Below are 27,669 nucleotides of genomic sequence, written 5' to 3'. Positions count from 1 at the left end.
TTGTGGCTCAGTGGAAATGAGTCTGACCAGCATCCGTGAGAACACAGGTTCAATCCATAGCCTAGCTCAGTGGGTTTAGGATCTGGCATTGCCATGAGCTGTGGTGTAGGTTGCAGACGTGGCTCAAATCTGGCGTTGCTGTGGCTGTGGTGTAGGCCAGTGGGTGTAGCTGCAATTCTAACCCTAGGCTGGGAACCTCCATATGCCTCAGGTGCAGCCCTAAAAAGGCCAAAAAAAAAAAAAAAGTGAGGTGTCCCACCTGAGGCTGAGAATCATTTTTACCCATCCCACTGAATGAATTCACTAGGAACATGTTGTAACAAGTTTCCAAACCCCCTAATGGAAAAAAATTGATTCAACAGCTATCTATTAAGGACCTACTGGGAGTTCCTGTCGTGGCGCAGTGGTTAACGAATCTGACTAAGAACCATGAGGTTGCGGGTTCGGTCCCTGCCCTTGCTCAGTGGGTTAAGGATTTGGGGTTTCTGTGAGCTGTGGTGTAGGTCGCAGACGCAGCTCGGATCCCGAGTTGCTGTGGCTCTGGCGTAGGCAGGTGGCTACAGCTCTGATTAGACCCCTAGCCTGGGAACTTCCATATGTCGCGGGAGCGGCCCTAGAAAAGGCAAAAAAAAAAAAAAAAGGACCTACCTACTATGTTTTAAGGACCTAGATTACATATTTCAGAGAAGACAGAGATTAACTAGACCGGAATCCCGTTCCCAGCAGGCTCCCAGGCTAGAGGGGAGACAGAACAGTGCACAGTTGTGAGACGGGCGGAATGAAAAAATACCTAGTGCAATGGGAGAGCAGCAGAATAAGGAACTCATTTCAAGTTTATGGGGGCATTGTGTGCAAGTTCACTGAGGGAGGTGGCATTTGACCCGGGCCTTAAAGAATAAGTGAGAGGGGTTGGGGGACCAGCACAATCAAAGGCTGCAATTTCCAATCAGGGAGTGGTAGGATCAGATCTACTGCGTTAGGGAGGAGAGGACAACATGAGGGATCGGGGATGGGACAGGTCTGAAGGCCAGGACATCAGTGAAAGGAGTGTGGCTAAGAAATTCTATGAGCCTCGATGGGGGTCATGGGGATAAAGAAGAAAAGGATCAAAATTCAAGTGAGTTTCAGACTTTTTTTTTTTTTTTTTTGTCTTTGTTAAGGCCGCACCCACAGCATATGGAGGTTCCCAGGCTAGGGGTCTAATTGGAGCTGCAGCCGCCAGCCTAAACCACAGCCACAGCAACACCAGATCTGAGCCGTGTCTGCAACCTACAGCACAACTCACGACAATGCCAGATCCTTAACCCACTGAGCGAGGCCAGGGATTGAACCCAAATCTTCATGAATACTAGTCAGGTTTGTTACTGTTGAGCTACAACGGGAACTCCTTGTTTTTGTTTTTGTTTTTTCTGCAGGGAAGTAGGGGTAGGAGGAGGTTGGTAAAAAGCTGAGATTTTGATCAGAATGGGTTTGAGACTCAATTGAAATATCCATGTGGTGGGCCATGCAACATGGCGTAACAGAAAGAACACCCAAACCTGAGTTTCGAATCATAGCTCCACCACTAGAATTTGGGCAATCCTGCCTTTCTAAGTCTTCCCTTAAAAATGCAATCATATTCTGCCCTGACTTCGTCACAGAATTGTTTCAAATTTCGGGTGAGGGAATGGATATGAAAGAGTGATATTGATGCCAGATGTTACCATATATACTAGGCAGTTGGAAATGTGGATCTGAGGCTTAAAAGAGATGAGGTGTCTATTTCTTTCCAGCTTTATTGAGATATAACTGACATATAACATCATGTAAGTTTAAGATGTACTGTGTGTTGATTGGATACACCTATATATTGCAAAATGATCATCACCATAGCATTAGCCAATACCTCCATCCTGTCATATAAATACCATTTCTTTTTTGTAGTCAGAACATTTAAGACCTCTCATAGCAACTTTCAAGTATACAGTACAGTATTGTTAACTACAGTCACCATGCTGTACATTAGAGTCCCAGAACTTACTCATATTAGAACTGGAAGTGTGTATCCTTCAGCCATCTCCCCATTTCCCCAACTGTGTAGCCCCCGCAAATCACCATTTTACTCTCTGTTTCTATGAGTTTGACTTTTTTTTTTTTTTGTTTGCTTGCTTTTCTAGGGCCGCTTCCCTCAGCATATGGAGGTTCCCAGGCTAGGGGTTGAATCCAAGCTATAGCCACCAGCCTACACCAGAGCCACAGCAATGCCGGCTCCTTAACCTTAACTGATCAAGGCCAGGGATCAAACCTGCCACCTCATGGTTCCTAGTCGGATTTGTTAACCACTGCGCCACGATGGGAACTCCTGAGTTTGACTTTTTTAATGTACTTTTTTTTTCTTTTGTCTTTTTAGGGCCGCACCTGTGGCATATGGAGGTTCCCAGGCTAGGGGTCTAATCGGAGCTGTAGCTGCTGGCCTATACCACAGTCACAGCAACACAGGATCCGACCACGTCTGCAACCTACACCACAGCTAACGGCAATAATGGATCCCTTAAGCCACTTAGTGAGGCCAGGGATTGAACCCAAATCTTCATGGATACTAGTCGGGCTTATTAACCACTAAGCCACAACGGGAACTCCAAGTTTGGCTTTTTTATTTATTTATTTATTTATTTATTTTTTGTCTTTTGTTGTTGTTGTTGCTATTTCTTGGGCCGCTCCTGCGGCATATGGAGGTTCCCAGGCTAGGGGTCGAATCGGAGCTGTAGCCACCGGCCTATGCCAGAGCCACAGCAACGCGGGATCCCAGCTGCATCTGCAACCTACACCACAGCTCACAGCAACGCCGGATCATTAACCCACTGAGCAAGGGCAGGGATCGAACCCGCAACCTCATGGTTCCTAGTCGGATTCGTTAACCACTGCGCCACGATGGGAACTCCAAGTTTGGCTTTTTTAGATTGCACATGTATGTGAGATCACACAATATTTGTCTTTCTGTCTGACTTGTTTCCCTTAGCATAATGCATGTGGTATCAATTTAGAAGTCATCTGCAAAGGGCTCCTAGCTGAAGCTCTAGGAGTGGACAAGATCATTCAGGAGAAAATGAAGAGAGAAGAGGACCAAAAAATGGTATCTTGGAAAATATCTCAGGTTAACCAGCAAAAGGAACTGAGAAGAAGAGATCGGAGAAGTAGGAGGAGCCCCAAATCTGCCAGGTGCCAAAGGTAGAAGCACCTGATGGAAAGCTATCCTCATACCACAGGCCAGGATGAAGCCTGTTAATTTGCTTTCTCCTTCTCCCATTCTCAGCAGGGCCCAAAGCCATCAGACTCTTCTACCTCCTTCTATTGGAACAGAGAAGGGTTTGATGTCATTTGTTCAACTGTATTTCCACTCTGTGCCCAGCCTTGTGCTAATCACTGGGGATACAAAGATGAGTAAGAGCTTGGGGTCTGTTCTTGAGAAGTCCCTAATCTGATACGATCAGGGCTGAGACTAGGGTGAGGCATCAAGATCCTAAGGGTGCAAAGTCTAAGGAGGTACTCACTGCCGGGATTATTCGAGCACAGGGTTGGCATTTGAGCAACCCTGAAAGTTTGAATGCCTCCTTAAATTTTGTACCCTATGGAGTTCTCTTCATGGCTCAGTGGTTAACAATCCCAACTAGGATCCATGAGGATGTGGCTTAAATCCCTGGCCTCGCCCAGAGGGTTAAGGATCCAGCAGTGCCGTGAGCTATGCTGCAGGTCGCAGACACAGCTCAGATCCTGTGTCACTGTGGCTGTGGCATAGCTGGTAGCTACAGCTCCAATTCGACCCCTAGCCTGGGGACTTCCCTATGCCACAGGGGCAGCCCTAAAAAGCAAAAAAAAAAAAAAATTTTTTTCTGCACCCTAGGAACCTTGATTGCCTCACCCTAGTTGGACCCTAGAGAAGACTCCTTGCCAATAAAATGTCCAAGGTAGGAGTTCCCATCGTGGCTCAGTGGTTAACAAATCCGACTAGGAACCGTGAGGTTGCAGGTTCGATCCCTGGCCTCTCTTCAGTGGGTTAAGGATCTGGCATTGCTGTGAGCTATGGTGTAGGCAGACGCAGCTCAGATCCCTCGTTGCTGTGGCTCTGGTGTAGGCCGGTGGCTGCAGCTCTGATTAGACCCCTAGCCTGGGAACCTCCATATGCTGTGAGTGCAGCCCTAGGAAAGACAAAAAGACAAAAAAAAAATGTCCAAGGTAGAAGGTAATTGTTATTCATTCTGGACCAGGAAATCAAGAAGGCCCACTGGTGGCTCAGTGGGTTAAGGATCTGGCATTGTCACTGCTGTGGCTCAGGTCATTGCTGTGGCCTGGAACTTCTGCTTGCTGTGCGTGTGGCCAAAATGAAGAAAGAAAGAAAAAGGCCACAGAGGTGATGTGGGAGCTGTGTTCTCATGAAGTATGGGTAGTTTGTTGGGCAGAGCAGAGGTGGTGGGGTCAGTATGCACAAAGGCATGGAGTTACCTTTTGAGAGAGCTCAGCATGTCTTCAGGTTGGGCTGCAGAGGAGGTGGAGAGGGCACAGTAAAAAGGGTGAGGAGTGGTGGGAGGTGGTGCTGGGGAAACAGGGATCAGGCTGTGAAAAGCATCCAACCCTGTGCCCTGCTAGAGCATCCAACCATCTCAGTTTGCCGAGGACCTTCCCAGTTCTGGCAATGAAAGTCCAGCATCCTGGGAAACCCCTGAGTCCTGGCTAACTGAAACAGTCACACTTTATCCTCAAAGTAGTAGAAAGCCATTAGAAGATTTTCACAAAGAATCGGCAGGATAGGCTTTGGCTTCAATTTTTTTTTTCTTTTTAGGGCCGCACCTGTGGCATATGGAAGTTCCCAGGGTAGGGATTGAATCGGAGCTACAGCTGCCAGCCTACACCATAGCCACAGCAATGCAGAGTCGGAGCCGTATCTGTGACCTGCACCATGGCTTACAGCAACACCAGATCCCTGACCCACTGAGCGAGGCCAGGGATTGAACCTGCATCCTCACAGATACTAGTCGGATTTGTTTTTTCTGCGCCACAAAGGGAATTCCCAGCTTCATGTTTTAAAGTGACTCTAGCATGCCTGGGTGAGCTGAGGAGGACTGGGTGCAGAAGAAACCCGGGAGGCCACTTACAGGAAGCCAGTGGCACAGAAAGGTTATGTGCTTTGCCTAAGGCATCTGGCAGGTGAGTTCCAGATCCCTGGCTCAGCCCTTCCTTTTTTAGCTGTTTGGCCTGAGCAAGTTAATTAACCTATGCAGGCCTGTTTCCTCATCTGTAAATTGGGGACAATAGTGGTACTTACCTCCATGAATGGTGAGGATTAAGGGAGATGCTATTTAGCACAGTGCCCAGCACTCAAGAAGCTAATAAACATTAGCTTTTATTGTCCACGTTATCAGTTAGGAGATAATTTCAAGGCCCAAAGGAAGGCAGCAGCGTGATGGGAATGCTGAGGAGGAAATGGACTTGAGAAAGATTTGGGAAGCCGAACTGCTAGACTGTCTTTGTTGGTGAATTGATTATATTTTAGTATGAATGAATTTTTGTTGGCATTAATCCTCCAAGGTATCTGCTTTTGAAGCCTTTTATCTCTAATCGTGGAAGGAAAGGCTTTGCCCCTTGAAGGGAAGGTGGGGAGGGGAGAGAAAGGGGCAAGAAAACTGCTGGGAAACCAAGGGTGCATTTGAGATCCCTGAGGTTAAGGGAGAGAAGTGGTGGAAATTTCAGAAGCTTATCTTCATTTAGGAGTTTGAAGTGTAGGGGTTCTGAATACCTCTCTCTCCCCATCTTCCCTGCACTCCCCCACATTGCCCTGCTTCCCAGAGATGGATAGCATGTGGATCCTGCTCCAGGCAGAGATCTCTGGAGAAGCAGGAGCCCTCTCCCTCCAGACTGCCCTTCCCTATCTGAGCACAGGGCAGCCGCTTCCTCAATTTTCACTCCTCTCTCTTATCCTTAGGGACCCCCAAACACACACTTGCAGTTTAATATTTTCAGATCTTATTGACCTTCCCCCACCTTATCCCTCTATCATGAAACAATTCCTAAGGCAATGTAGAATGGTTACTTTGTTGTTAGGTTGTTTCTTTTGTTTTGTTTTTGTTTTTGTTTTAGGGCCCTGGTGTGGCATACAGAGGTTTCCAGGCTAGGGGTCGAATCGGAGCTACAGCTGCCGGCCTACACCACAGCCACAGCAACGCCAGATCCGAGCTGCCTCTGTGACCTACACCACAGCTCACAGCAAACCCACTGAGCGAGGCCAGGGATCGAACCTGAAACTTCATGGTTCCTAGTCGGATTCATTTCTGCTGTGCCACGATGGGAATTCCTAGAAGGGTTACTTTGGTATAGAATAGACAGCATAGGTTTTGGATGAGACTAAGCCTAAGTGTTCATTCTAGCTCGGCAGTCTTCAGCTGGACATATTACTTAACCTCTCCAAACCTCCATTTCCTCATCTTCAAGTATGGGTATAGTAATAGCTACCTTGCCATCACCAAGTTGATGTATGTAAGTGCTTGATTTAGGACCAAATCTGGTTCATACTGGGGGCTCCATAAACAGTCTCTTTTCCTTTCATCCACCTAAGTTATTTCTAACTCTAAGAATAAAGTTTCAGACTATTATGACTAAGATACATCTTTTTCATTAAAATTACATTAATAGTTAAGACACCCTCCCACAGCCATCCTTCCACTTCTATCCGAATGTGGCCATATGTATTGCTGCATGTGTGTGGAAACATGCAGTCTTGCCTACTTCAGCACACACACACAGCAGTCGACAACTTGACAGTCAAGAAAGCATGTTAACAGGGTGAGACAGAGTTTAGCTCAGAGGAAAGTTCCCATTGTGGTTCAGTGATTAACAAACCGACTAGGATCTATGAGGATACGGGTTTGATCCCTGGCCTCACTAAGTGGGTTAAGGATCTGGCCCTTAAAAAAATTTTAAAAAGTTTAGGTCAGTTTTTTGACTTTATTTATTTATTTATTTTTGCTTTTTAACCCGCTGAGCAGGGCCAGGATCAAACCCAGATCCTTATGGACACTAGTCAGGTTCATTAACCACTGAGCCACAACGGGAACCCCATTAGCTCAATTTTTGAAAGAGCTGGTGCATCGGAGGAGGGCAAAGATGGTGAGAGGAAATAAAAACAGCACACCCTTGTACAGAACTCCCTATGGAGTAGGCACTGTTCTGAGTGCTTTGTATGTAATTAATGCATTTGATCCTCACTACAGCCCTGTGACATAGGTAGTATTATAATCTCTATTTTACTGAAGAGGAAACTGAGGCACAGAGAGACTAAGTAACTTGGCGAAAGTCAATTTACTATACTGATTTTTTGCCTTTTTTTTTTTTTTTTAGGGCCGCACCTGAGGCATATGGAAGTTCCCAGGCTAGGGGTCAAACCAGAGCCACAGCTGCCGGCCTACACCACAGCCACAGCAACACCAGATCGAAGCTGCCTCTTCGACCTACACCACAGCTCATGGCAATGCCAGGTCCTTAACCCACTGAGCAAGGCCAGGGATCAAACCCACATCCTCACGCTCATGGATCCTAGTTGGGTTTGTTACCACTGAGCCATGACGGGACCTCCTATACTGATTTTTTGAAGGGGCTTCAATTGACATGGAGAACAATTTGTCACCATCCTGAGTAAATTACCCTTTCTCTTTAAAGTCTACTGTCAAATCGCTCTGCCCTTTCTTCCATAGTTCACTATCAACCTTAATGCATCATTTTATGTGAAGGTCCACCCCGACCTGGATCTCCTCAAGATCTCCACAGTCTGCCTATGATGATGAGTATGGAAATTGCCTACAAGTCCATAGCAGGGGCCTAACTTTTTGAAAAGAAAGTTTCCTATACATGATAGCTGAGAGTTCAAACTCCTGTGCAAACTTCTATGCACAGCATGTGAGACCCTTCATGACCTGGCCCCAACCTGCTTTGCCAGTCTCGTCTCCTACTATGCCCCCACCCCCCATCCCAGGCATTCTTTGGTCTAGAACACACTCTACCCTTTTCTTTTTTAGCCATACCCACGGCATGTGGAAGTTCCCAGGCCAGGGATCAAACCCATGCCATAGTAGTAACAATGCTGAATCCTTAACCACTAGGCCACCAGGGAAGCCCTCTACTCTTTTAAGACTGAACTTCGTATGTGCCTATATCTTCTCCCCTATAGCCCTCCATTCAATAGGCTAAGCACCTACTATGTATTCTGGTTAGGCCAGTAATTACCATACAATTTGGTAAGCGCTCTAATCAAGGGACACTACAATATCCTGTGGGAATTCAGAATGGGGGGGGACTCATTCTCTCTGAGGGGCTTGGGGGGAGGGGTGAGAAGAAAGTTGAAGCCTTCACATAGGAAATGACTTTTTTTTTTTGGCTGCACCTGCAGCATGCATTAGTTCCCGGGTCAAGTATTGAACTTGTGCCGCAACAGTGACAATGCCAGGCCCTTAACCTGCTGAGCCACCAGGGAACTCCAGGAGATGACTTCTGAGCAGAGTCTTGAATGATTAGGGGTCTGCCAGTCAAGGAACGGGAAAGAAACCAACAAATTCTCTTTGGCCCCTCCATTTCCTCTCTCTCAGACAAGTCCTGGTGGTGGTTCTCCATCCAAACTATTGCTCACATTTGTCTACTCTTATTCCTCCTGCCACTGTCTTCCCACAGGACCCACCTGGGCTTTTGCCATAGCTCCATAGCCTCTCATCTTACCAATCCCCAATCCACTCTCTCTGCAGCCACCAAAGTGAGCTCCCAAACTGCAAATCCAGAGGTGGCACGCCCCTACTCAAAACCCTTAATGGTTTTCACCATCCATAGGACAGTCTTAACTCCCCATCATAAGCTGGTCATAGTTTATCTTTCCTACCTCCCCTCTAGCCATTCTAGTCCTCAAATCCTCCATAGCAGATTAGTTATCTGACTCTGAAGAGTCAGATAATACCACACCCTTTCAGATATCTGTGTGTTTTCTGTCTGCTTTATCCCCCCTCCCTAGAATGCCCCAATCCTTTCCCCACCTGACAGGTTCAGACTGGCCTTGGCCAGCAATCAAAGGGAGCCCAGCTTGATGGGCTTTTAGAGCCCCTTCTCTCTCACAGGTCAAGTCTGGCACTTAAGTATTGTGGAATCAGTAAATGGAGCAAGCATTCCCCTCTAGCCACCACTGTGTGCACCCAGGCTATCTGATTGGGCATCTGAATCAGTTCATAGTTGCCATGCCAATTCTCTATGGAGACTGCAGCCTGCTTTCAAATCCCAACTCTGCTGCCTGGGGGCCTTGACTACTCTCCCAGTTTGGCCAGTCCCTTCATCTAGGAGCTGACTCTGTTCCTTTGCCCCTAGCTCCTGGTATCTCTGCCTCTAAAGAACCATAAATGTCCCCAGAAGTACCAGTACCATGAAAGAGTGCAAGAAACTCCTGTTACTAGGCCTTTCCTGTCCTTGGATCAGACTCCTTGAATATTGAATATGGATCATGCTCAAGGGAAGTTTGCAACATCTCCTGGACTTTGTTGTTTGGACTGCTCCCTGGGGGAGACAACCCTATGGCTGCCAAGTTCCTTCCACTAGCAGAACCAGCCTCACTCCTTCTTGGCTCATTGTGAGTTCCAGCATGCCCTAAGGCTGTGGTCTCAGTGATACGAATTGTCCCCTACTTTTCAGTGTATAACTTTTGAACACATCTCATTTGAGTCTCAGAAAAGCTCTTTGCAGGGGGTAGAGAGGTTATCATCAACCCTATATTGCAGATGAGGAAGCCAAGACTTGGAGAGGGCAAGTGTAACGTGTGTCTAAGGGGATAGAGCTAATAAATGGAGAACCAGGTCTCCAAATTCCATCGCCATCTTGTCTACTGTGGGGCAGGTACTAAACCCCATTTGCCTTTTACTTCTCCTTTATACAGCCGCAAATTTAAAAAAATCAGCCCTGAAGTTCCCATCGTGGCTCAGTGGTAATGAACCTGACTAGTATCCAGGAGGACGCGAGTTCGATCGCTGGCCTTGCTCAGTGGGTTAAGGATCCGGTATTACCCTGAGCTGCGGCCTAGGTCGCAGACACACCTCAGATCTGGCACTGCTGTGGCTGTGGCGCAGGCCTGGGAACTTCCATATGCAGTGGATGTGGCCCTAAAAAGATTAAAAAAAAAAAATCAGGAGTTCCCGTCATGGCTCAGTGGTTAATGAATCTGACTAGAAACCATGAGGTTGCAGGTTCGATCCCTAGCCTCACAAAGTGGGTTAAGGATCTAGCATTGCCTTGAGCTGCGGTGTATGTCACAGATTTGGCTTGGATCCTGCTTTGCTGTGGCTCTGGCATAGGCTGGCGGCTACAGCTCCCATTAGACCCCTAGCCTGGGAACCTCCATATGCTGTGGGTGTGGTCCTAGAAAAAAAAAAATCAGTTCTGGGGTTAGCCTGACACACGCTCCTCCCTCCTTACTATATTGTGTACACCGGCTCCTCAAGGTTCCTTTGGCCTGCTCCCACCTGGTTCACAGGACTCGAGTGTAACTGTTCTCCTTTTGACTGAAACACACAGCCTAGAAGCTAATTGTCCCACCACTGCCCCCTGGAGAGGAAAGCCTTGATCTGGAGTTGGAAACTCTTTCTAACCAGGATTTGTAGAATCTTTTGAAGAGAAACTAGATTTCTGAGGTGATGGATTTAACATTTCTCCATGTGGAAAGGGCATGAGATTCTTTTGTGGAACCAGGACGGAATTTTAAAAAGAAAACCTTTCTCTCCAGGGCCTTTTGGACAGAAAGGAGATGCTGTTATTTGTTGTGTTGTGGTGTGTGTGTGGGGGGGGGCAATGGATTTCAATAAGAAAAGAAATTTCCTCCACCATGAGGGGGTGGGGACCTCTCCTCTGACAGGGTATGCTGTAGGGTTTCTGAGGAAGGAAATTTCTTGAAGGAAAGGAATGTCTCTCTTTTAAGAGAGGGGGAAGCTGTCTCTCAGGATTGCTGAGTATGTGGGAAAAGAATACTTACTCTCCCCTTTCTTTTCCAAAGCAGAAACCTCTTTGAATGAGGAAACCTTCCATGCTAGCTGTCTGAAGGAAAAAGACTGTTTCTAGAGAACAATTCTGATAAGATTATGCCTGATTTTCTCTTCCTTTCTGATATACTTCCCACAGAGAGTCAGCATTCTCTGAGAGGGAGTGGCAAATGCTTTTTTCTGAGGTAGGGAAGCTGAGAGGAGGAACTTAGTGTGGGGGAAACTCTTACTCTGAGGGACCATTGGTGAGGGCAGTGACTCTGTGACAGGGAACCCTCATGAGACCAGGAAAGCCCTTTGGAGGTCTGGGGAGCCCAGAGTGGTAAAGAGGGCTCACAGAGGTGCTAGGCCAGCCCTATTCACAAGGAAACTGAACCTGGAAGAAGCAAATGCCTTGCTAGTAAGTGACAGAACCATGGCTTGAACCCAGCCTTATCAAGTTCCAGTCTGGGGCTCTTCCCACCACAGCTGACTGAGGGCAGGAGGCTACCTGATGCTTAAGCAAGTGATACTGGCCAGGAAACTGCTACTATGAAATGGTTGACCTGTGCTGGAGGCCTCTCTGGGGTGGGAGGGATTGATTCCTGAGGGAAGGGAACTGGGGAAGAGGGTACAATATGGGACTATGTCTGAGGAAAGGGGTCAAAGTCACCACGCAACCCAGTGGGTGGCTTGCGGACCATCTATACGCAGTGAACACTGAGTTCTGAGGGAGGATGGAGAACGGGACCTATTTCTCCCAGGAGTGCAGGGGATGGGCCTCTCCAAGGGGTGGTAGGCTTCCCTCTCAGACTTGCGAAACTTCTCTCTCATTTCTTGTCTCTCCAGATGGAGTTGTCATTTTAATCTGTTTAAAATCAGAAGAAGGGGCCCGAGGAAACTTTCTGAGGTAATGTAGATGTTTTATAATGGATTTTGGTCATGTTTATAAAACTGCACACAACTACCAAAACTCAATAAACAGCATACTTAAAATGGATGAAAAGAATCAAATCAGAGGGAGAGGTAAGTGAATTAGAGCCCAATAAAGCTGTTATTAAAAAATGAAAAACAAAACAAAACAACAACAACAAAATAAATAGGAGCAAACAGCTCAGGGCCTAGTTTTGCCCACCCCAGCCAGGGTAACAGCGGTTCCCTCCTTTGCGGCTCAGCTACTCCCATCGCTATTCTTTTTGCCCATTCCTTTCTTGATCAGCAAAAAGCCAAGGCCAGCTCATCCAGGGGGAGGTCAGAGGTTGCAGGAGAAAGAACTTCACAAACACACAAGCCACCTCTTCATTTACTGTAAAATCCTGTTTAATGTGTAACATTTAAGGCAGAGAGAGGCCTTGGGGACTAGAGGCTAAGGTGGCCCTGACCAATCCCCCCTCCACCTTATCTGCCTGCTTTTCCCTCCCTAGATCCTCTGTCCCAGACCTGTCCTCCTTTTCCTCAGTGGCCTTCGGCGAAGCACTGTGCCTCCTTTTCTGGCACTGGCTACCCTCCCTTCTCCACCCACACGTCCACAGCACCCTCCCTCCACTCCATGTGCCCACCTCCCTCCCCACTGATGTGACTCCAGAAATAGGGTATCTGACAGCACAGGGTTAAGATTAGTTTCATAATTGGAGATGCTGTCAGAGCATCCTACCTCTGGTCCCCAGGGTCCCAGGGAGAGGGGGAGGGAAGAGGAAGGGATACGGGCCAAGAGAGCTGCCCGCACCCCCAGTAGCCTTGAGCACTGGCGTGGGTGGCCTCCAGCTCCCCACCCCTTCAGCCCCTGAGGCGGAAGGCCCTAGGAGGAAGGGAAGGAGGGTTTTGATGGAGCAAATCCCTCGCAGGCAGAGGCCTGCTCAGCCAGCCGGCAGGGGAGAAGGAGGGGCAGCCCGGGGCCAGGGTGGAGGGGCAGGATGGGAGGTTGCCTGGTCTGTGGCATCAGCAGGCTGAGCAGCGGTCGCTCTTCTCCGCCAGCCCAGCCCCGGTACCGGGGCTGCGGCGCAGTATGTCTTTCAGGGAGCCGTCCTGCTCGCTCAGCAGCTTGTTGATCTCGTTCTGCTTGTATTCAGGTGAGAGGCGGTGGCCGAAGCCCCCCGAGCCCTTGCGGGAAGGCGGATTGGAGCGGCGCTGGGCTCGGCGGGCACAGGCCCGGAAGATGAGGTACACCACCTCGGCCACATTGAGGATGATGCAGATGCCGGAGGCGGCCAGCATGAAGACGGTGAAGACGGTCTTCTCGGTGGGGCGGGACACGAAGCAGTCCACTGTGTTGGGGCAGGGGTAGGCCTCACACTTCACCAACCGCACCATGGCGTAGCCAGGGTAGAGCAGATAAAAGACGTACATGAAGGCGGCCTCGAACAGCAGCCGGAAGACCACGCTGATGACGTAGGTCCACCACAGCGTCCCTGAGATGTGGACCTTGTGCCTCTTCACCTCCTCCAGGTGGAGGGGGTCGGCATGGCCCTCAAGTCGCAGCATTTTCTTTTCTATGTGCTGCTGGTGAGCCACGTGCATGGCCACTAGAAGAGCTGGGGTGGAAACCAAGATGAGCTGCAGAGACCACAGACGCACATGGGAGATGGGGAAAAAGTGGTCGTAGCAGACGCTGTTGCAGCCAGGCTGGAGGGTGTTGCAGATGAAGGAAGACTTCTCATCACCCCACACACTCTCTGCAGCCACCACCAGCACCATGATTCTGAAGATGAAGATGACTGAGAGCCATACTCGGCCAATGGCAGTAGAATGCCGGTTCACGCCGCTGAGCAAGGTGTACAGACCTGTCCAGTTCATCCTGCCTCATTCACACCTGTAAAACACGAGCCACAGAGCAAGCTGTCAGAAGGCTGGGGCGGAAAGCCAGGCACCATAACTAACACTGCCTGACACCCCCCTCACCCCTGCCAAGAGCCAGTGACAAGAAAGGAAGCAGGACAGTCATAGCTTTCCTCACCACCCCCTCTCCCTTGCCAGCCTCTCCTCCTCCTCCTCCTCCTTGCTCATTTGCTAACTTGACCTCCCTGAACCCCATCTCCCTTCTTCTCTTCCATCCAACATTCTTTCCTCTCCTGCCCTTCTTTGCCAGGCCCATTTTGTTCTGCCATCAGCCATCCTCTTTAGCTCCCCTTCCCCCAGCTCCTTAAGCCTGGACCTGGGGCAAAACCAACAAAGCCCCGTTACCTTGGGGAGCGCCTATCCCTGAGGCCACCCAGACAGGTCCCCTATGGTCTCATGTCTGTGCAGGGGGAGTGGTCCCTGGGTCCGCGCCTGCGTCCCAATTCATCACCGCCCGGTGCTGGGGAGTCATATGCTGCTTTATACCCAGTGTCTGCACAATGGGACCTTTGTGGGGCTCTGAACAACGCCCTTTAGAATTCAGATCAAACGCCCTGACTTCCGCCCACCCTACACACAGAGCACTTGTGTCCCAGCGCCGGACACCCAGCCTGCACCCACCTGTTCTGTGCCCGCCCGGTCCATCGCCGCACCCGCCCCATAGCCCCACCAGAAGAATGGCCATGATGGGGGCGGGGGAGTGGAAATGGGACAAAGACAGGTGCGCATGTAAGAGGGGACCCCAGGGGACCAGGAGGCTCTGGGCTGAGGCCCTCTCCCATGACCCTACTAGAAACAGATTCAGCAGGATTTTTCCTAGGCTTAGCTCCCTTCCTGGGTATGGGTGAGCTTGAGGTTCAGGAAGGGAGCTCACATTCATTAAGCCAGGAACTGTGCTAAGCGTTTTCCCATACATTCTTTCTTTTGACCCACTTAGCAAGCCTTAGAAGGACTGCAAGTCTTTCCAGCTGAGGAAGCTGAAGCTCAGAGGAGTTCAGTAACTCACTCAAGGTCACACAGCTGAAGTGTCTGAGTAGGCTGAAACACAAAAGTACCCGAAGCAGAAGTCTCGGCTCTTTGCATGGTATACTCTTTGTGCTTTTGCAGACGGTGTTCTCAAAAGGGAAGGCTAGCCATTAACAACAACAGTAACAACAACAACAAAGGCCAAGGCTAATGCTACCCATAAAAGCACAAGCAACGTGGAAGCTGCTGACCTGTGGGTGCATTCCAACTCTGGTGTCATGGAGCAAACCCTGACTATCCCTCCTTGAGCTTCAGGAAACCGAACCCATAGAGAGGGTGGCCAGGTGAGGACAAGCCAGAGGGAGAAAGGAAAAGTTAATCAAGCAAACAGAAGGTTAGAAGATGGAATAGGTAAGAGTTTTGGGTTTGAATCCTGGTTCTTTACCTACTGTGCCTTTGGGCTAGTTACTAAACCTCTTGAGTCTGCGTGCTCATCTACAAATGGAGTTAATAGCCAGGGTTATTGTGAGGTTCAATGAAGCAACCTGCAAAAGTCCTTAGCCCAGCTCCAATTTCATAGTTGGTGATCAAGGGAAGTAAAAACCTTATCAGGAAGAGAAAACAACGTGGCTTTGGGGGAACTAAGTGGTCTGCCAAACCCAATATCCTTCTTTTTTCCCTTCCAATGCTGTTGTTGACCTATAGTGTCTGTCTGAGATAGAACAGACTGTTCCATTGCTACCCTGCCCCCCAAGTCAAGTGTACATTGTAACTCCTGGTTTCCTGAGCTTGCCAGTTGCTCTAGGGAAGAAATTCCCCTCTGTCCCTTAGGCAGGCCAAGAAGGCCTCCCTCTACCTCCCACCACTTCTGCCCTTAAGTTGTAAGGAGATGGTGCTGGAAGCCGGGAACTTGCTATGAGAACACACAGGCGGGGACACAGGGGCAGTGGTTGTGGCAGGAGCCCCACATCCCATTCTGGGTGGTTCTCTCTGTTGTAGGGGAAAGGGCAGGATATTTGCAACTAGAAAAATTTGGGGAAGGGAATGAAAGAAACTATGGGACAAAGGGAACATCCATGGGACATAGATCACTTTTTTTTTTTGCTTTCTAGGGCTACACTTGCAGCATATGGAGATTCCCAGGCTAGGGGTCTAATCGGAGCTGTAGCTGCCAGCCTATACCACAGCCACAGCAACACGGGATCCAAGCCGCGTCTGCAACCTACACTACAGCTCATGGCAACACCGGGTCCTTAACCCACTAAGCGAGGCCAGGGATCAAACCTGCGTCCTCATGGATGTCAGATTCGTTAACCGCTGAGCCATGACGGGAACTCCCATAGATCACTTCTTTGAGCAAGATTTCTTCATTTGGCCAAAAAAAAAAAAAAAAAAGTGTCAGTCCATCCATGCTGTGGGCCTAAACCAGTGTGGGAAAAACAGGGACACAGGTGCCCTTCCTCCCAAGCCTGGGATTCTGAAGGCAGAGCTGATAGAGGAGAGCATGGAAAGAAATGCTTCATCCAATGAGATGTGTTAGGTTCAAAAACAGATGATCGAGGGAGTTCCTATGGCAGCACAGTGGTAACAACGAACTCCACTAGTATCGGTGAGGATGAGAGTGCCATCCTGGGCCTTGCTCAGTGGGTTAAGGACCTGGCATTGCTGTGGCTGTGGCTGTGGCTGGCAGCTGCAGCTCCTATTTGACCCCTAGCCTGGGGACTTCCATATGCCTCAAACGCAGATCTAAAAAAAGACAAAACAAAACAAACAAACAAAAAACTAGGAGGTCTAAGACCCTGATTAAGAAGAATCATTTCCTGAGCACCTGTTTTATGCCAGCCCCTCGCACGCACATGATCTCATGTAAATCTCAGAACCACTCCGAGAGGTAGGTGTTATCTGTGATCTTCATGTCCCAGATGAGGAAACTGAGGTAAAGCAAGCTGAAGGGGCTTATCCTAGGGTCACAAGGGTCATGCAGTGAGTACGTGACAGAGCTGGGATTTGAGCCAGGTCACGCTGACTCCGTAGTCCATACTCTTTCCAGTAAGCTTTGCCCCCTCGGCTACGATGATCGTTTTTTCTTTCTATGAGTGTGATGTGTGTGTGTGTGTGTGTGTGTGTGTTGTGTGTGTGTGTGTGTGTGTATGTGTGTGTGTGTCTTTTTAGTGGCATATGGAGGTTCCCAGGCTAGGGGTCTAATCGGAGCTGTAGCTGCCGGCCTTTGCCAGAGCCACAGCAACGCGGGATCCGAGCCATGTCTGTGACCTACACCACAGCTCACGGCAACGCCGGATCCTTGACCCACTGTGCGTGGCCAGGGATTGAACCCATGTCCTCACGGACACTAGTCAGGTTCGTTAACCACTGAGCCACGACGGGAACCCCTCTATGAGTGTTTTTAGGACCAGAGAGATTCAAGACTGGTTGGACTTTTATTCTCCTCTTGCCCTTCTCCCCTTTCCTATAACTGACACCTCTTTTCCTTTCCCCCCTTCCCAGGACTTTCAGCTGCCTCCGGATTTGTTCTGTTTTTAAGGTAAGCTTCCTTACCTTTCTCCGGCTGCTTCCTCAAACGCCCAAGCAAATTCAGCTGTTCTCCTCTCTCTGCCCCTCAGGGTGCCCCACAGACAGCCTGGCCACCTCTGAGTTTCTAGGTACTTGTAGCTCTCCGCCCCTCATCCTCTCGAGCCTCTGGGACATAGCCACGCACTCACTTTGAGGCCCTGAGGACCCTTGTGTGGGCACTGGGATCTCAATTTTTCCTCTCCTTTTGGAAGAAGAGCTGATCCCTATGTCAACATCAATACCTCAAGGGTTTTATTTCATAAACATCCAGGAGAGTTAACTGATTTTGAAATCCAAACTGTTTTTGTGACTTTGGGTTAAAGTCCAGGTATTGATATGCTCTGTGTTGCTCTAGGCGTGTTTTGCTCTTGGGTTTAACTAGATACGACTCTGGCCTTGTCCGCGGATTAAGATTTGCCCACCTGCCCAAGCCCCCATTCAAAATCAGGCAATTGTCCTTTGTCCCTTCAACTAATATTATACCCACTTCTCAGACGAGGAAGTTGAGGCTCAGAGAGGTGAAATAACTTGCCTCAGTGGCAGCTGCACTGCTGCTAAATGGTAGAGCAAATTTCAAATTTGTTTGCCTCTGACCCCAAAGCCTTTGTATATTGCACTGCCATTGGCAGCCTCCCTTCCTTTAAGGACATCGTGTTCTAACAAAGACCAGGCCCATAACTCAAGAATCTACACTCCTTCCCACATGTGTCTGCACATGCGAGTGTGTACACGCTCACCTGCTCAAACATTGATCAAGTCTGTCTCTCTCATTCCGCCCCCACCTCTTCCCTGGTCCCTCCTTCCAATTATGGTAAATTCTTGTGTTTTGGAGGGTTTAGGGAAGAGGGGTCTGCCTCAGCTGGATGAGGTCACATTCAGCCTCAGACCCCACACTCCATCCCCTGTTGCACAGGCAGCCTCTGGCCAGGAAAGGACAGGGGGCTTTCTCTGAGATTTTCTTCTGAATTTCCACCTGGCTTTGTCAGTTTGGCGCTGCTAAGACCAAACCCCTCCAGCCCACCTCCTCTTCTGCTTTCCTTCATTGCCTCCACCCTGTGGTTCCCCAGCACCTCAGTCACTGACCAACCGCCCTGTCCCCTCTGCCCTGCCATATGTATTCTGTGGCCGGGCTTGCATCAGGGCCAGACTAGCTCTTTCCAATTTTCTCCTTTCTCGCTCCGCGGTGGTCTTTCCATAGAACTCCTGCTAATATTAGCTCCCGTACTCACTGTTTGGACGATACCCTCATACTCCTTCATCAGCTATCTGACTTCCTCTTGCTCTCTACTTGGGCTTCTTATAGCAGCCACCATTTATGCCAGGAGCAGTGTGTTCATCAGCTCTTATCCTCACAACAATCCTGCGAGCTGTGGGTTATTGTCTTCAATACACAGAGGAGGCAGTGGAGGCTCAAAGAAGCTGAGTAACGTAGTATACAGCTGGTAAGGCAGGGCTGGAGCTCAGATTAGGACTCATGTTGGCCCCTCACCAAAGCCTGGGTCCCTTCTTCATTGTTCTGCTGCATCCTCATTTATACTCCTCTCCATTCAACTCCCTCTTGTCTCTATTCTCCTCTCCTCATCTCATTTTCTAAGTCCATGCATTCTGCCGTGCCATTCCCAACAGCTGGAACAACTTTCAAACAGCTGGGGGGCCACCCTTCCTTTAGATCTCCAAATTGTCAGTTACTCCAAGCTCAGCTTGAGTCACCCGGCCTCCTTCAAGAAAATGGAAACGCAGGCTCCCAAATCTTGGCCGCACTGGCTGGTTCGCTAAGCCTGCTGAGTGCACTGTATTCATCGACCCGCAGCCCCCATGTTGGTTACATGCCTGGTTTACCTTCTAATCAGGGAAGGAAAGCAGCACCTGGCAGTGCCCCAGCGGCCCCCACCAAACCCTAAGCCTGTGTGGCAGGAAGCGTCTTAAAAGAGGCAAACTTGGCCACCCTGCACCTCGGGGGCCCCTCCAGTCTTTCTGGGGATTTGGCCCCAAGCGGATGGGGGGAATTCTTGTCTGGGGGAAAAAAAGGGAGAGCAGAAGCAACACTCAAACTGGGAAGAGGCTAAGAGTTGGGGGCTATAGAGAGAGACCAAGCAAGCCTGGCCCCTGGCAGGAGGGGCCTCAGCCGAGCTCAGAGGGAATCACAGAAGGGATCTAAGTGGCTGAAGGCTGAGCCCAAGAGAAGGCAAGACCCGGGCCTCTCCCCAGCCCCCACTTCTATCCCCCTGGGCCACACCAGCCCCCCGGGGCCCACTTCCCTCAGCCCCCAGCTTCCTCACCTGGCTGCTGCTTGCCCTTTCCCAGGGAATGTCTGCAGGCGTGTCTGCACTATGTCACTAGGTACTGTCAGCCCAGTCCAGGGGAGGGACAAAGAGCCCAGGGCTGGAGCCAGATATGGCCCATAGCCCAAGAGGAACCAGACAAACATTAACCAGCTCTACCTCCTCCCACACACAATCATTAAATAAGATTGATCCCCTGAGCTCCCAATGGCTTTGGAGAGACCGATCACATAGCCTGGAGTGACTGGCCCATCCTAGAGGAAGAGAGGCATCATTGTCAGCCATGTACCCATATTTGACCCATCTGGAAGACTGAACTGGACCTGGGCTCATCAACAGCCCTCAGCCTTACCCCACCCCTTGGCCATAGGTAGAGCAAATGTGTGGGCAAGCTGCAGAGAGGGCTCCTGTGCGGAGTTCCATCCCTTCCATCCCTTCCAGCTCCCAGCCTCTAAACTGACGTGACTCTGGGGGGTGGGGAGGGAGGCCCTGGGCAATGCTTAATGACGCCTTGAGGTCAAGGTGAGGGATGGCAGTTCTTCCCCCATGTGGCAGTACTGGGGTGTCTTTGGCCCTCTGGTATCGTCCACGTCCTGAGTGGCTGGGGGTGAACCAAAATATATCCAATCCCATCCCAGAACCCTAAAACCTCTTCAAAATTGCCTTCTACCCTCAGGGCCAAGGCAGTTGAGCCACAAAGTGTATCGTGTGCAGCAACAGATCTTGGCAATCATTAAGGTAAACAGAGAATGTCAACCATTAACTGAGGAATCAGCCCAGTTTTGAAAGAGGGTTTACCTGAAGACCCTGCTAATTCTGTGGCCTGGGTGGCGGTGAAAAAATAAGCAAAGTCACTGGAAACTGGTTCCCCTGCCTGCTGCTCTTCACCCCAGCCAGAGCTCACTGCCAGAGAGAGAGAAAGAGCCAGAGCCTCGGTTTCCCTTGGCCATACCCTGAGTACATTAATAAGTCTTTCCTCGACACCTGTTGGGTTCCCAGTACTGGTAACATGCCAGGGGCAGGTGGCAGAAGCAGGGACAACATCCCAACTCTTCTTAAGGAATGTATCAACTTCCTGAGGAGACGAGACCGAGACTCAAGAAGTTACCATGAAAAATATCAGTGTATCTTCAGTTACATGGTTCTGACTTGGACTGCTGAGGGGGTTTGAAGAAGGGGAAGAGGAGAGTAAATTTGAGGTAATCAGGGAAGGCTTCCCAGAGGAGGTGAGGCTAAAGGGGAGAAGTAAAGGATGGTGGGCGGGGAGTTGGAAAGGGGAAGGTTAGGGCTAGCATTCCAGGGAGGAGAAATAGTGTGAGTAAAGGCACAGAGATAGGACTGAGCAGGGCATGTCTGGGAGACAGAAAGGAGGAACTGTGTTGGGTGACTGTGGAAGAAACCTTCAGCCAGCCAAGGGGCTCAGAGCAGGGAGGACATTTAAAGTCAGGCAGGGAAAAAAAAAATAAAGTCAGGTAGGGAATTCCTTTTGTGAGTGTATGGTAAACTTGGTACAAGGCAAAATTGAGCTAGACACCTTGGGGGACAGGCTGAACGCTGTTCTTTGGCATTTTGCAATTCCTGCTGAGAGCACAGGTTGGAGTGGATAAAGAGGAGTAGAATTTCTTGAGTACTTAATGGGTGACAGGCAATGTTCAAAGTGCTTTGCAACTATTTCTTTGATCCTCAAAATAGTCCTCTGCAGGAGTTCCCTGGTGGTGCAGCAGGTTAAGGACCTAGCATTGTCACTACTGTGGCTCAGCTCACTGCTGTGTTATGGGTTCAATCCCTGGCCCGGAAACTCCCACATGCTGTGGGGGCAGCCAAAAAAAAAAAAAGAAAAAAGATAGCCCTTGGCAGTATGTGTTTTTTTTTTTTTTTTTTAAGGGCCGAACCCACGGCATATGGAGGTTCCTAGGCTAGGGGTTGAATTGGAGCTGCTGCTGGCCTATACCACAGCTACAGCAATGCCGGATCCAAACTGCGTCTTTGACCTATATGACAGCTCACGGCAACATCGGATCCTTAACCCACTGAGCAAGGCCAGGGATCGAACCCGCAACCCCATGGTTCCTAGTCGGATTCGTTTCCGCTGCACCACGATGGGAACTCCCTGCAGTATGTGTTATTAATATTCCCATGTCCCAGGGGAATTAAGGCACACAGAGGTTAAGTGACATAACTGAGGTCACCCAGCTAGCAAGTGACAAAGCAAGATTTGAACCCAGGCCGTCTGGCTCCAGAGCTTATTTAACTGTGACATCACAGCCGATGAGCTCTATACTGGTGCCACTGAGAATCTAAGTGAGAACTGGTCTAGACGGTTCTCAGCTATCAGAAGAGGTGAAACATGTACCCGAGAACCTCCAACAAGGGAGTATGTCCTAAATGATATACGTAGATATGAGAGGCCAGAAGGCGTTCAGAGGTAGGAGTAAAAAGTAGGCTTTATTGGAAGAGGCAGAGTTGGATGTGGGTCATAAAGGAGATGGAGAGGCCAGGCATTCCAGGTGACAGGAAGCTGTGAGATGTGTTTGGGGAATGGTGGGCAGACCTGTTTGACCAGAAGAGAGAGCTCCTAGGAAGGGAAAATACAGGTCAATATCAGTGTGTACTCATTGTTTCTTGGAGTTCTGGCAGGGTTTCTCTAGGGTGCTTGTAGTTCTAGACTACAGGAAGTCTTTTAGAGTAGTTTGTAGCTGTATAAAAATACTTTTGCTAGAATCGACTTGTCCTCTGTTTATTGCTACTTGAACACATCTTCTGGACGGGGTGCTGCTACGAGAGCGAGGAAAGGGGAGAGCAGAGGGGGAGAGGAGGGAGAGGACGGGAGGGGGGAAGAGGGGAGGAAAATGGAGAGGAGAGGAGGAAACCTACTACAGCCAGCAGTGCAAATCCATTTGCTCCTGGTAAGTAGCTCATATCAGAGTCTGCCTTGAATCCTAGCAGACTTTCTTCTTACAATGGAGGTTTGGGGGGATATGAAAAGATTTTACATCAGCCTGTTTACTTCCTCAGATTCACTTGGGGAGCTCTTCATTAGATCTTGAAATCTCTAAGATAAGAGGCCCTCGGCATAAGCCTGCTGTCTCTGGTAGGGCTCAGACATCAGCCCAAATAAGGGCTTTCCACACTCCTGTTCCACTCAGGACCATGACAGTTGCTGGAGAAAATGGAAAATATTATTTAAGAGCATATCGCATCAGCAACGTCATTGCAGTTCAAAGGTTCAGACCTCATCAACAGAATCAGCAGGTTGTGGGCGCTCTGTTCACTACATCCCAGAGAGGAGAGGTGCTGGCTGCCTCAACACAGCGATCTTGAGGCTTCCCTGGATGGTATGCAGCAGCCTTGCCTCGCATGTGGAGTCCATCATCCAGCCCGTCCCAGGGCCTCATTACAGAACAAAATGTGGCATTTCGTATGGCTTTGATCAATAGGAGAGCACTGCTGTATGGCTCAGAAATCAAAGGGGACAGCTTCCAATGTAAATGTTGCTTAAGACACCCAGGCAAAACACTCTTCCCAAATGAGTCCATAGGATTAGGGAAATGGCTAATCCTGAAAATCTGCAGAACATTTCAAAAGTCCCCACCCCAGCTCAGGCTGTGGAAGGTTATGCAAACTCTTTCCAGTAAGGGCTGCTAGGGAAAGATGGAAGTTGTCCTGTATTCATAATTGATATTGGTTTTCACAAATCCTTCTCAAAGGGCACATAATTATATGAATGAGTTTGTGCCTCAGGAATTCAGATTCTTAGAAGAGGTCAAGTAGGGAGAGTTGTCAATATTTGTCCAAGGTTTCTGAAGAACTGGACCCAGATAGTGCACCAATTCATTTCACGTTAAGCATGTAACTTTTGCTCTAAGGACAGTTTGGAGCAGAAAACAAAGCAAAGTTGCTTCATCCTTTCCCCTCAAAAAACCTGAGTGTCTCTTTTGCTCAGGCCTGTGGTGCTGGCAGGATGGCCAAGTGTCGCAGTCTTCGTACTGCCAGGAAGCTCCGTAGCTACTGACGCGACCAGAATTGGCGCGATAAACAGTACAAGAAAGCCCATTTGGACACAGCCCTGAAGGCCAACCCTTTTGGAGACACTTCTCATGCCAAGGGAATTGTGCTTCAAAAAGTAGGGGTTGAAGCCAAACAGCCAAATTCTGCCATCAGGAAGTGTGTCAGGGTTCAACTAATCAAGAATGGAAAAAAATTACAGCCTTTGTACCCAATGATGGTTGTTTGAACTTCACTGAGGAAAATGATGAAGTTCTGGTTGCTAGATTTGGTCACAAAAGTCATGCTGTTGGTGACATTCCTGGAGTCTGCTTTAAGGTTGTCAGAGTAGCCAATGTCTTTCTTTTGGCCTTATACAAAAGCAAGAAGGAGAGATCAAGATCTTAAGTCTTGATGACAAAAGCAGGATAGTAATAAATTTTCATATGCCAAAAAAAAAAAAACAAAAACCAAAAAAAACCTGAGTGTGAAATATCGTAAAACCTGCCCCACATGGTCAGGACTGTGCACTCATTCTACCAACAGTAAAGCCTAAAGGTGATGTGGTGCTTCTTTGGAGCTTATAGATTTCCTGGGAGTAAGAGTATTAAGCACTGCCTTATTGACTCCCTGTAGTTTGAAATTCATTTTGCCCTGGTTTTTGTATTTTATGAAGACCTGAATTCCTGGAGGGGGGTTTTGAGGAATGGTACTGTATTTCACTGATGTCCAATCACTGCACCAACAGAGTGTATGCTTGCAAAAGACTCCAGAAAGTTCCACATCATTTCAAGCAGCCAAATGGAACAAGTGAAATGGGAAATTGGAACTTTTAGGCTCCTGTCTTAATGTTGCTGGGTAGTCAGCCAATACAGCTTTTTCTTTCTTTCTTTCTTTCTTTCTTTCTTTCTTTCTTTCTTTCTTTCTTTCTTTCTTTCTTTCTTTCTTTCTTTCTTTCTTTTCTTTCTTTTCTTTCTTTCTTTTTTGTCTTTTTAGGGCTGTACCCATGGCATATGGAGTTTCCTAGGCTAGGGGTCTAAAAGAAGCTGCAGCCGCTGGCCACAGTCTCAGCCACAGCAAATGGGATCTGAGCCACATCTTCGACCTATGCCAAAGCTCATGGTGACACCAGATCCTTAACCCACTGAGTGAGGCCAGGGATCAAACCCGCATCCTCATGGATACTGGTCAGATTCTTAACCCACTGTGCCACAGCAGGACCTCCCCAAGTAGAAATTTATTGGTCCATCACCCACCCCCTCAAACTGAAAATCCAATAAGACATATAAACCAGGCTCTAAATAGAGGCCCTGGGGCTTATCCTTTCTGTCTAATATTTGGACTCCTTTGCCCTTCCCTCTGTCAACCAAGTTTGCCAAAAATAACACCAGAATCCCCCAGCCTCAGCAATAATAACCACTACGCCTGCTATTTCCCTGAACCACCAGCACTCCCAGGTCAATGCTCAGGGGAATGCCAGGCTGCTGATGATACCCTGAAGGCCAAGGCTTCTTCTGACAAGCATCACTCATAAGAGGGATGGTAGGCCATCTGGGTAGGAAACCCAGGCACTTTCCCCCCTACTCCACTTGCCCCAGCTAATTCTGCTGCCATTTAAAGGACTGATTCTTTTTTTTTTTTTTTTTTTTTTTTTTGCTTTTTAGGGCTGCATCTGCAGCATATGGAGGTTCCCAGGCTAGGGGTCTAATTGGAGCTGTAGCTGCCAGCCTACACCACAACCACAGCAATGCCAGATCTGAGCCTCATCTGCACCCTATACCACAGCTTACCACAACGCAGGATCCTTAACCCACTGAGCAAGGCCAGGGATTGAACCTGCTTCCTCACAGATCCTAGTCGGTTTGTTAACCACTGAGCCACGAAGGGAACTCCTAAAGGACTGTTTCTTAGGCCCATTCAGATCCCTGAAATCATGAACTCCATTGCCTTCTGTCTGATGTTCCCTTCACCCTCACCTTCTTGTCCAAGTATATCCACTCACCCTAACGGGAATAGGTAACCAGCATGTGTGTTACAGAGATTCCTGGATTCCCCAGCAATGAGGGTTCTGGGACCTGGTCCAGGGAGAGAACAGTGGGCCAGAGGGCCTATGAGCTTGAGTCCAACCTTAACTCTCATCCCTAGTGTGTTATGCCAACTCAGCTCCAGCCCTAGTCAATACGGTGGTGTGTGTGTTTGTGTGTGTGTGTCTCAAGGGGAAGATAGGATCTACCCCATATGCCTTCTTTAAGCTGTCAAATCAGTCCCTGAGCATTATATAAAAGAGGGAGCTCTCATACCTCATCATCCTTCACAACCTTCATTCTAACCTACCTATTTTCTTTAAATCTTTTTAAGGCCACACCCATGGCATACGGAAGTTCCCAGGCTAGGGATCGAATCAGAACTACAGCTGCCGGCCTATGCCACAACCACAGCAGTACCAGATCTGAGCTGTGTCTATGACCTACACTGCAGCTCATGGCAACACCACATCCTTATCCCACTGAGCAGGGCCAGAGATCGAACCCGCCACCTCCAGTATGCCAGTCGGGTTCCTTACCACTGAGCCACAATGGGAACCCCCCTATTTTCTTTTTTTGGTCGCACCCAAGGCATATGGGAGTTCCCAGACCAGGGATCAAATCTGAGCTGTAGCTGCAGCCTATGCCACAGCTGTGGCAATGCTGGCTCCTTAATCCACTGCACTGGGCCAAGGATTGAACTAGTGCCACCACAGAGACAAGCTGGACCATTAACCCACTGCGCCACAACAGGATCTCTTTACCTATTTTCTTTAATCTGTTCCTCGCACCTGAATGGGATAATCTTGCTCCTAAGCCTCTCAGAAAGATTTTGTCTCCTTCTATTTCCATCCTCATTTGCCTTTTCTTTAAAGATTATGGTTCTCCTCTATGGCTTGGCTGCTTTGGGCCTCCTCATGTGAAAACCTCTTGTATTTGAATGCCCATAGGGTCCTTCTCCCTTTGCTCACCCCTAGAAGCAGACACATCCAGAATCAGGATTCCATAATCTATGGGGCCTCTGCTTCAGTTATAAAGTAAGAGCTTCAGATCCTCCGAAGAGGTCTCCATTTTTGTTGTTTTTCCCTCCTCCAAAAGACAAGGATGATTGAGCTACTGCATTGTCTCCTAGGAAATGGGTGTTCAGTGGCATTGGATTTGCCAGCATGAGGGCGCTTTTCAGAATGTCAAGCAGTTATTGATTGCTAAATCTGAGTTAGTGCTTTAATAAGCATCAGCGGCTCTTTCTCACTGTGGACATTTCACCTCACAGTGTTGGGAATGGGTTGAGCCGTAGCAATCACTGAGGTTTGGCATTATTCCTAGAGAACAACACTGTCTACAGAACTGAGCTACACACCTTGATAAAGAAACCCTGACTGTTATCACATGAGTCATAAGAACTTCCACAACAATTTCATACTTATCACCAGCTTTGGGGGAGGGCTCTTTTCCAAGTATTAACCCACATTTTAAATTATGTAGGCGCATATGTAGCACTGGAGTGTTTTGCTCGGTTCTAATGATGCTAAGTTTGTCTCTGAGCCCAGGAGAGCAGCTTCTGGCATTGAATCCCTGAGCTGACTGCTGCTTCCAGTTCCTAACTCCGCTCTACCCCCTACACTGAACATCTCATTGTCAGAAGGCCTTCATAATCTACCTCTCTTCAGGGCGCTCAAAGCCACACACATAATGTTGGGAATCTTAAATCGGGTAGTGTCTTAAACTGGGCTTCTTCCCTCTTTTCCTCCTTAACCACATTTTTTTAGTGGCATCTATACTTGCCGTCTACACTTCTTCATCTCCCATTCACTCTTCAGTTCCACTCCCATCTGGCTTGTGCCCCTGCTCCCCACTCCACTGAAATAGTTTTTGCTAAGGTCACTTGGCTGAATCCAATGGACATCTCTCAGAACTAGTCGTACTGACTCTGAGATGTTTGATCCAGGTGACCACTCCCGCCTGCTCTAAATTTTCTTCTTTAATTTTTTTCTTTTTTAT

The 27,669-nt window shown here is 48.7% G+C and overlaps 1 protein-coding gene and 1 pseudogene across 6 annotated transcripts; one reads left to right on the top strand and one right to left on the bottom strand.

Annotated features, from left to right (window-relative positions):
• Positions 1-12,308: 12,308 nt before the first annotated feature.
• GJB1 (gap junction protein beta 1) lies at positions 12,309-19,747 on the bottom strand. 6 transcript variants are annotated; one of them, XM_013986232.3, is made up of 4 exons: positions 19,658-19,747; positions 16,092-16,172; positions 15,253-15,302; positions 12,309-13,815 (listed from the first exon to the last, which is right to left on the bottom strand). In XM_013986232.3, exon 4 carries the CDS (start codon positions 13,797-13,799, stop codon positions 12,945-12,947), a length of 855 nt encoding a protein of 284 aa, XP_013841686.1. In that variant the 5' UTR covers positions 13,800-13,815; positions 15,253-15,302; positions 16,092-16,172; positions 19,658-19,747; the 3' UTR covers positions 12,309-12,944. The 6 variants fall into 6 exon arrangements, with proteins under 6 accessions (XP_013841686.1, XP_003135211.1, XP_003135212.1 ...); XM_003135163.5 differs by lacking the exon at positions 15,253-15,302; XM_003135164.5 differs by lacking the exons at positions 15,253-15,302; positions 16,092-16,172 and having other exon boundaries at positions 17,364-19,747.
• Positions 19,748-23,621: 3,874 nt separating this feature from the next.
• Positions 23,622-24,052, top strand: LOC146394641 (small ribosomal subunit protein uS12 pseudogene; annotated as a pseudogene).
• The last annotated feature ends 3,617 nt before the right edge of the window (positions 24,053-27,669 follow it).

The sequence above is a fragment of the Sus scrofa genome, chromosome X (genome assembly GCF_054392235.1).
Source record: "Sus scrofa isolate SSC_HxYL_T2T_F1_AM1 chromosome X, Sscrofa_HxYL_maternal_Yorkshire_Landrace_v2.0, whole genome shotgun sequence".
NCBI classification, from domain to species: Eukaryota; Metazoa; Chordata; class Mammalia; order Artiodactyla; family Suidae; genus Sus; species Sus scrofa.
Note: the sequence above shows the minus strand (reverse complement) of the source record. Positions and strands in the feature narration are given on the sequence as shown.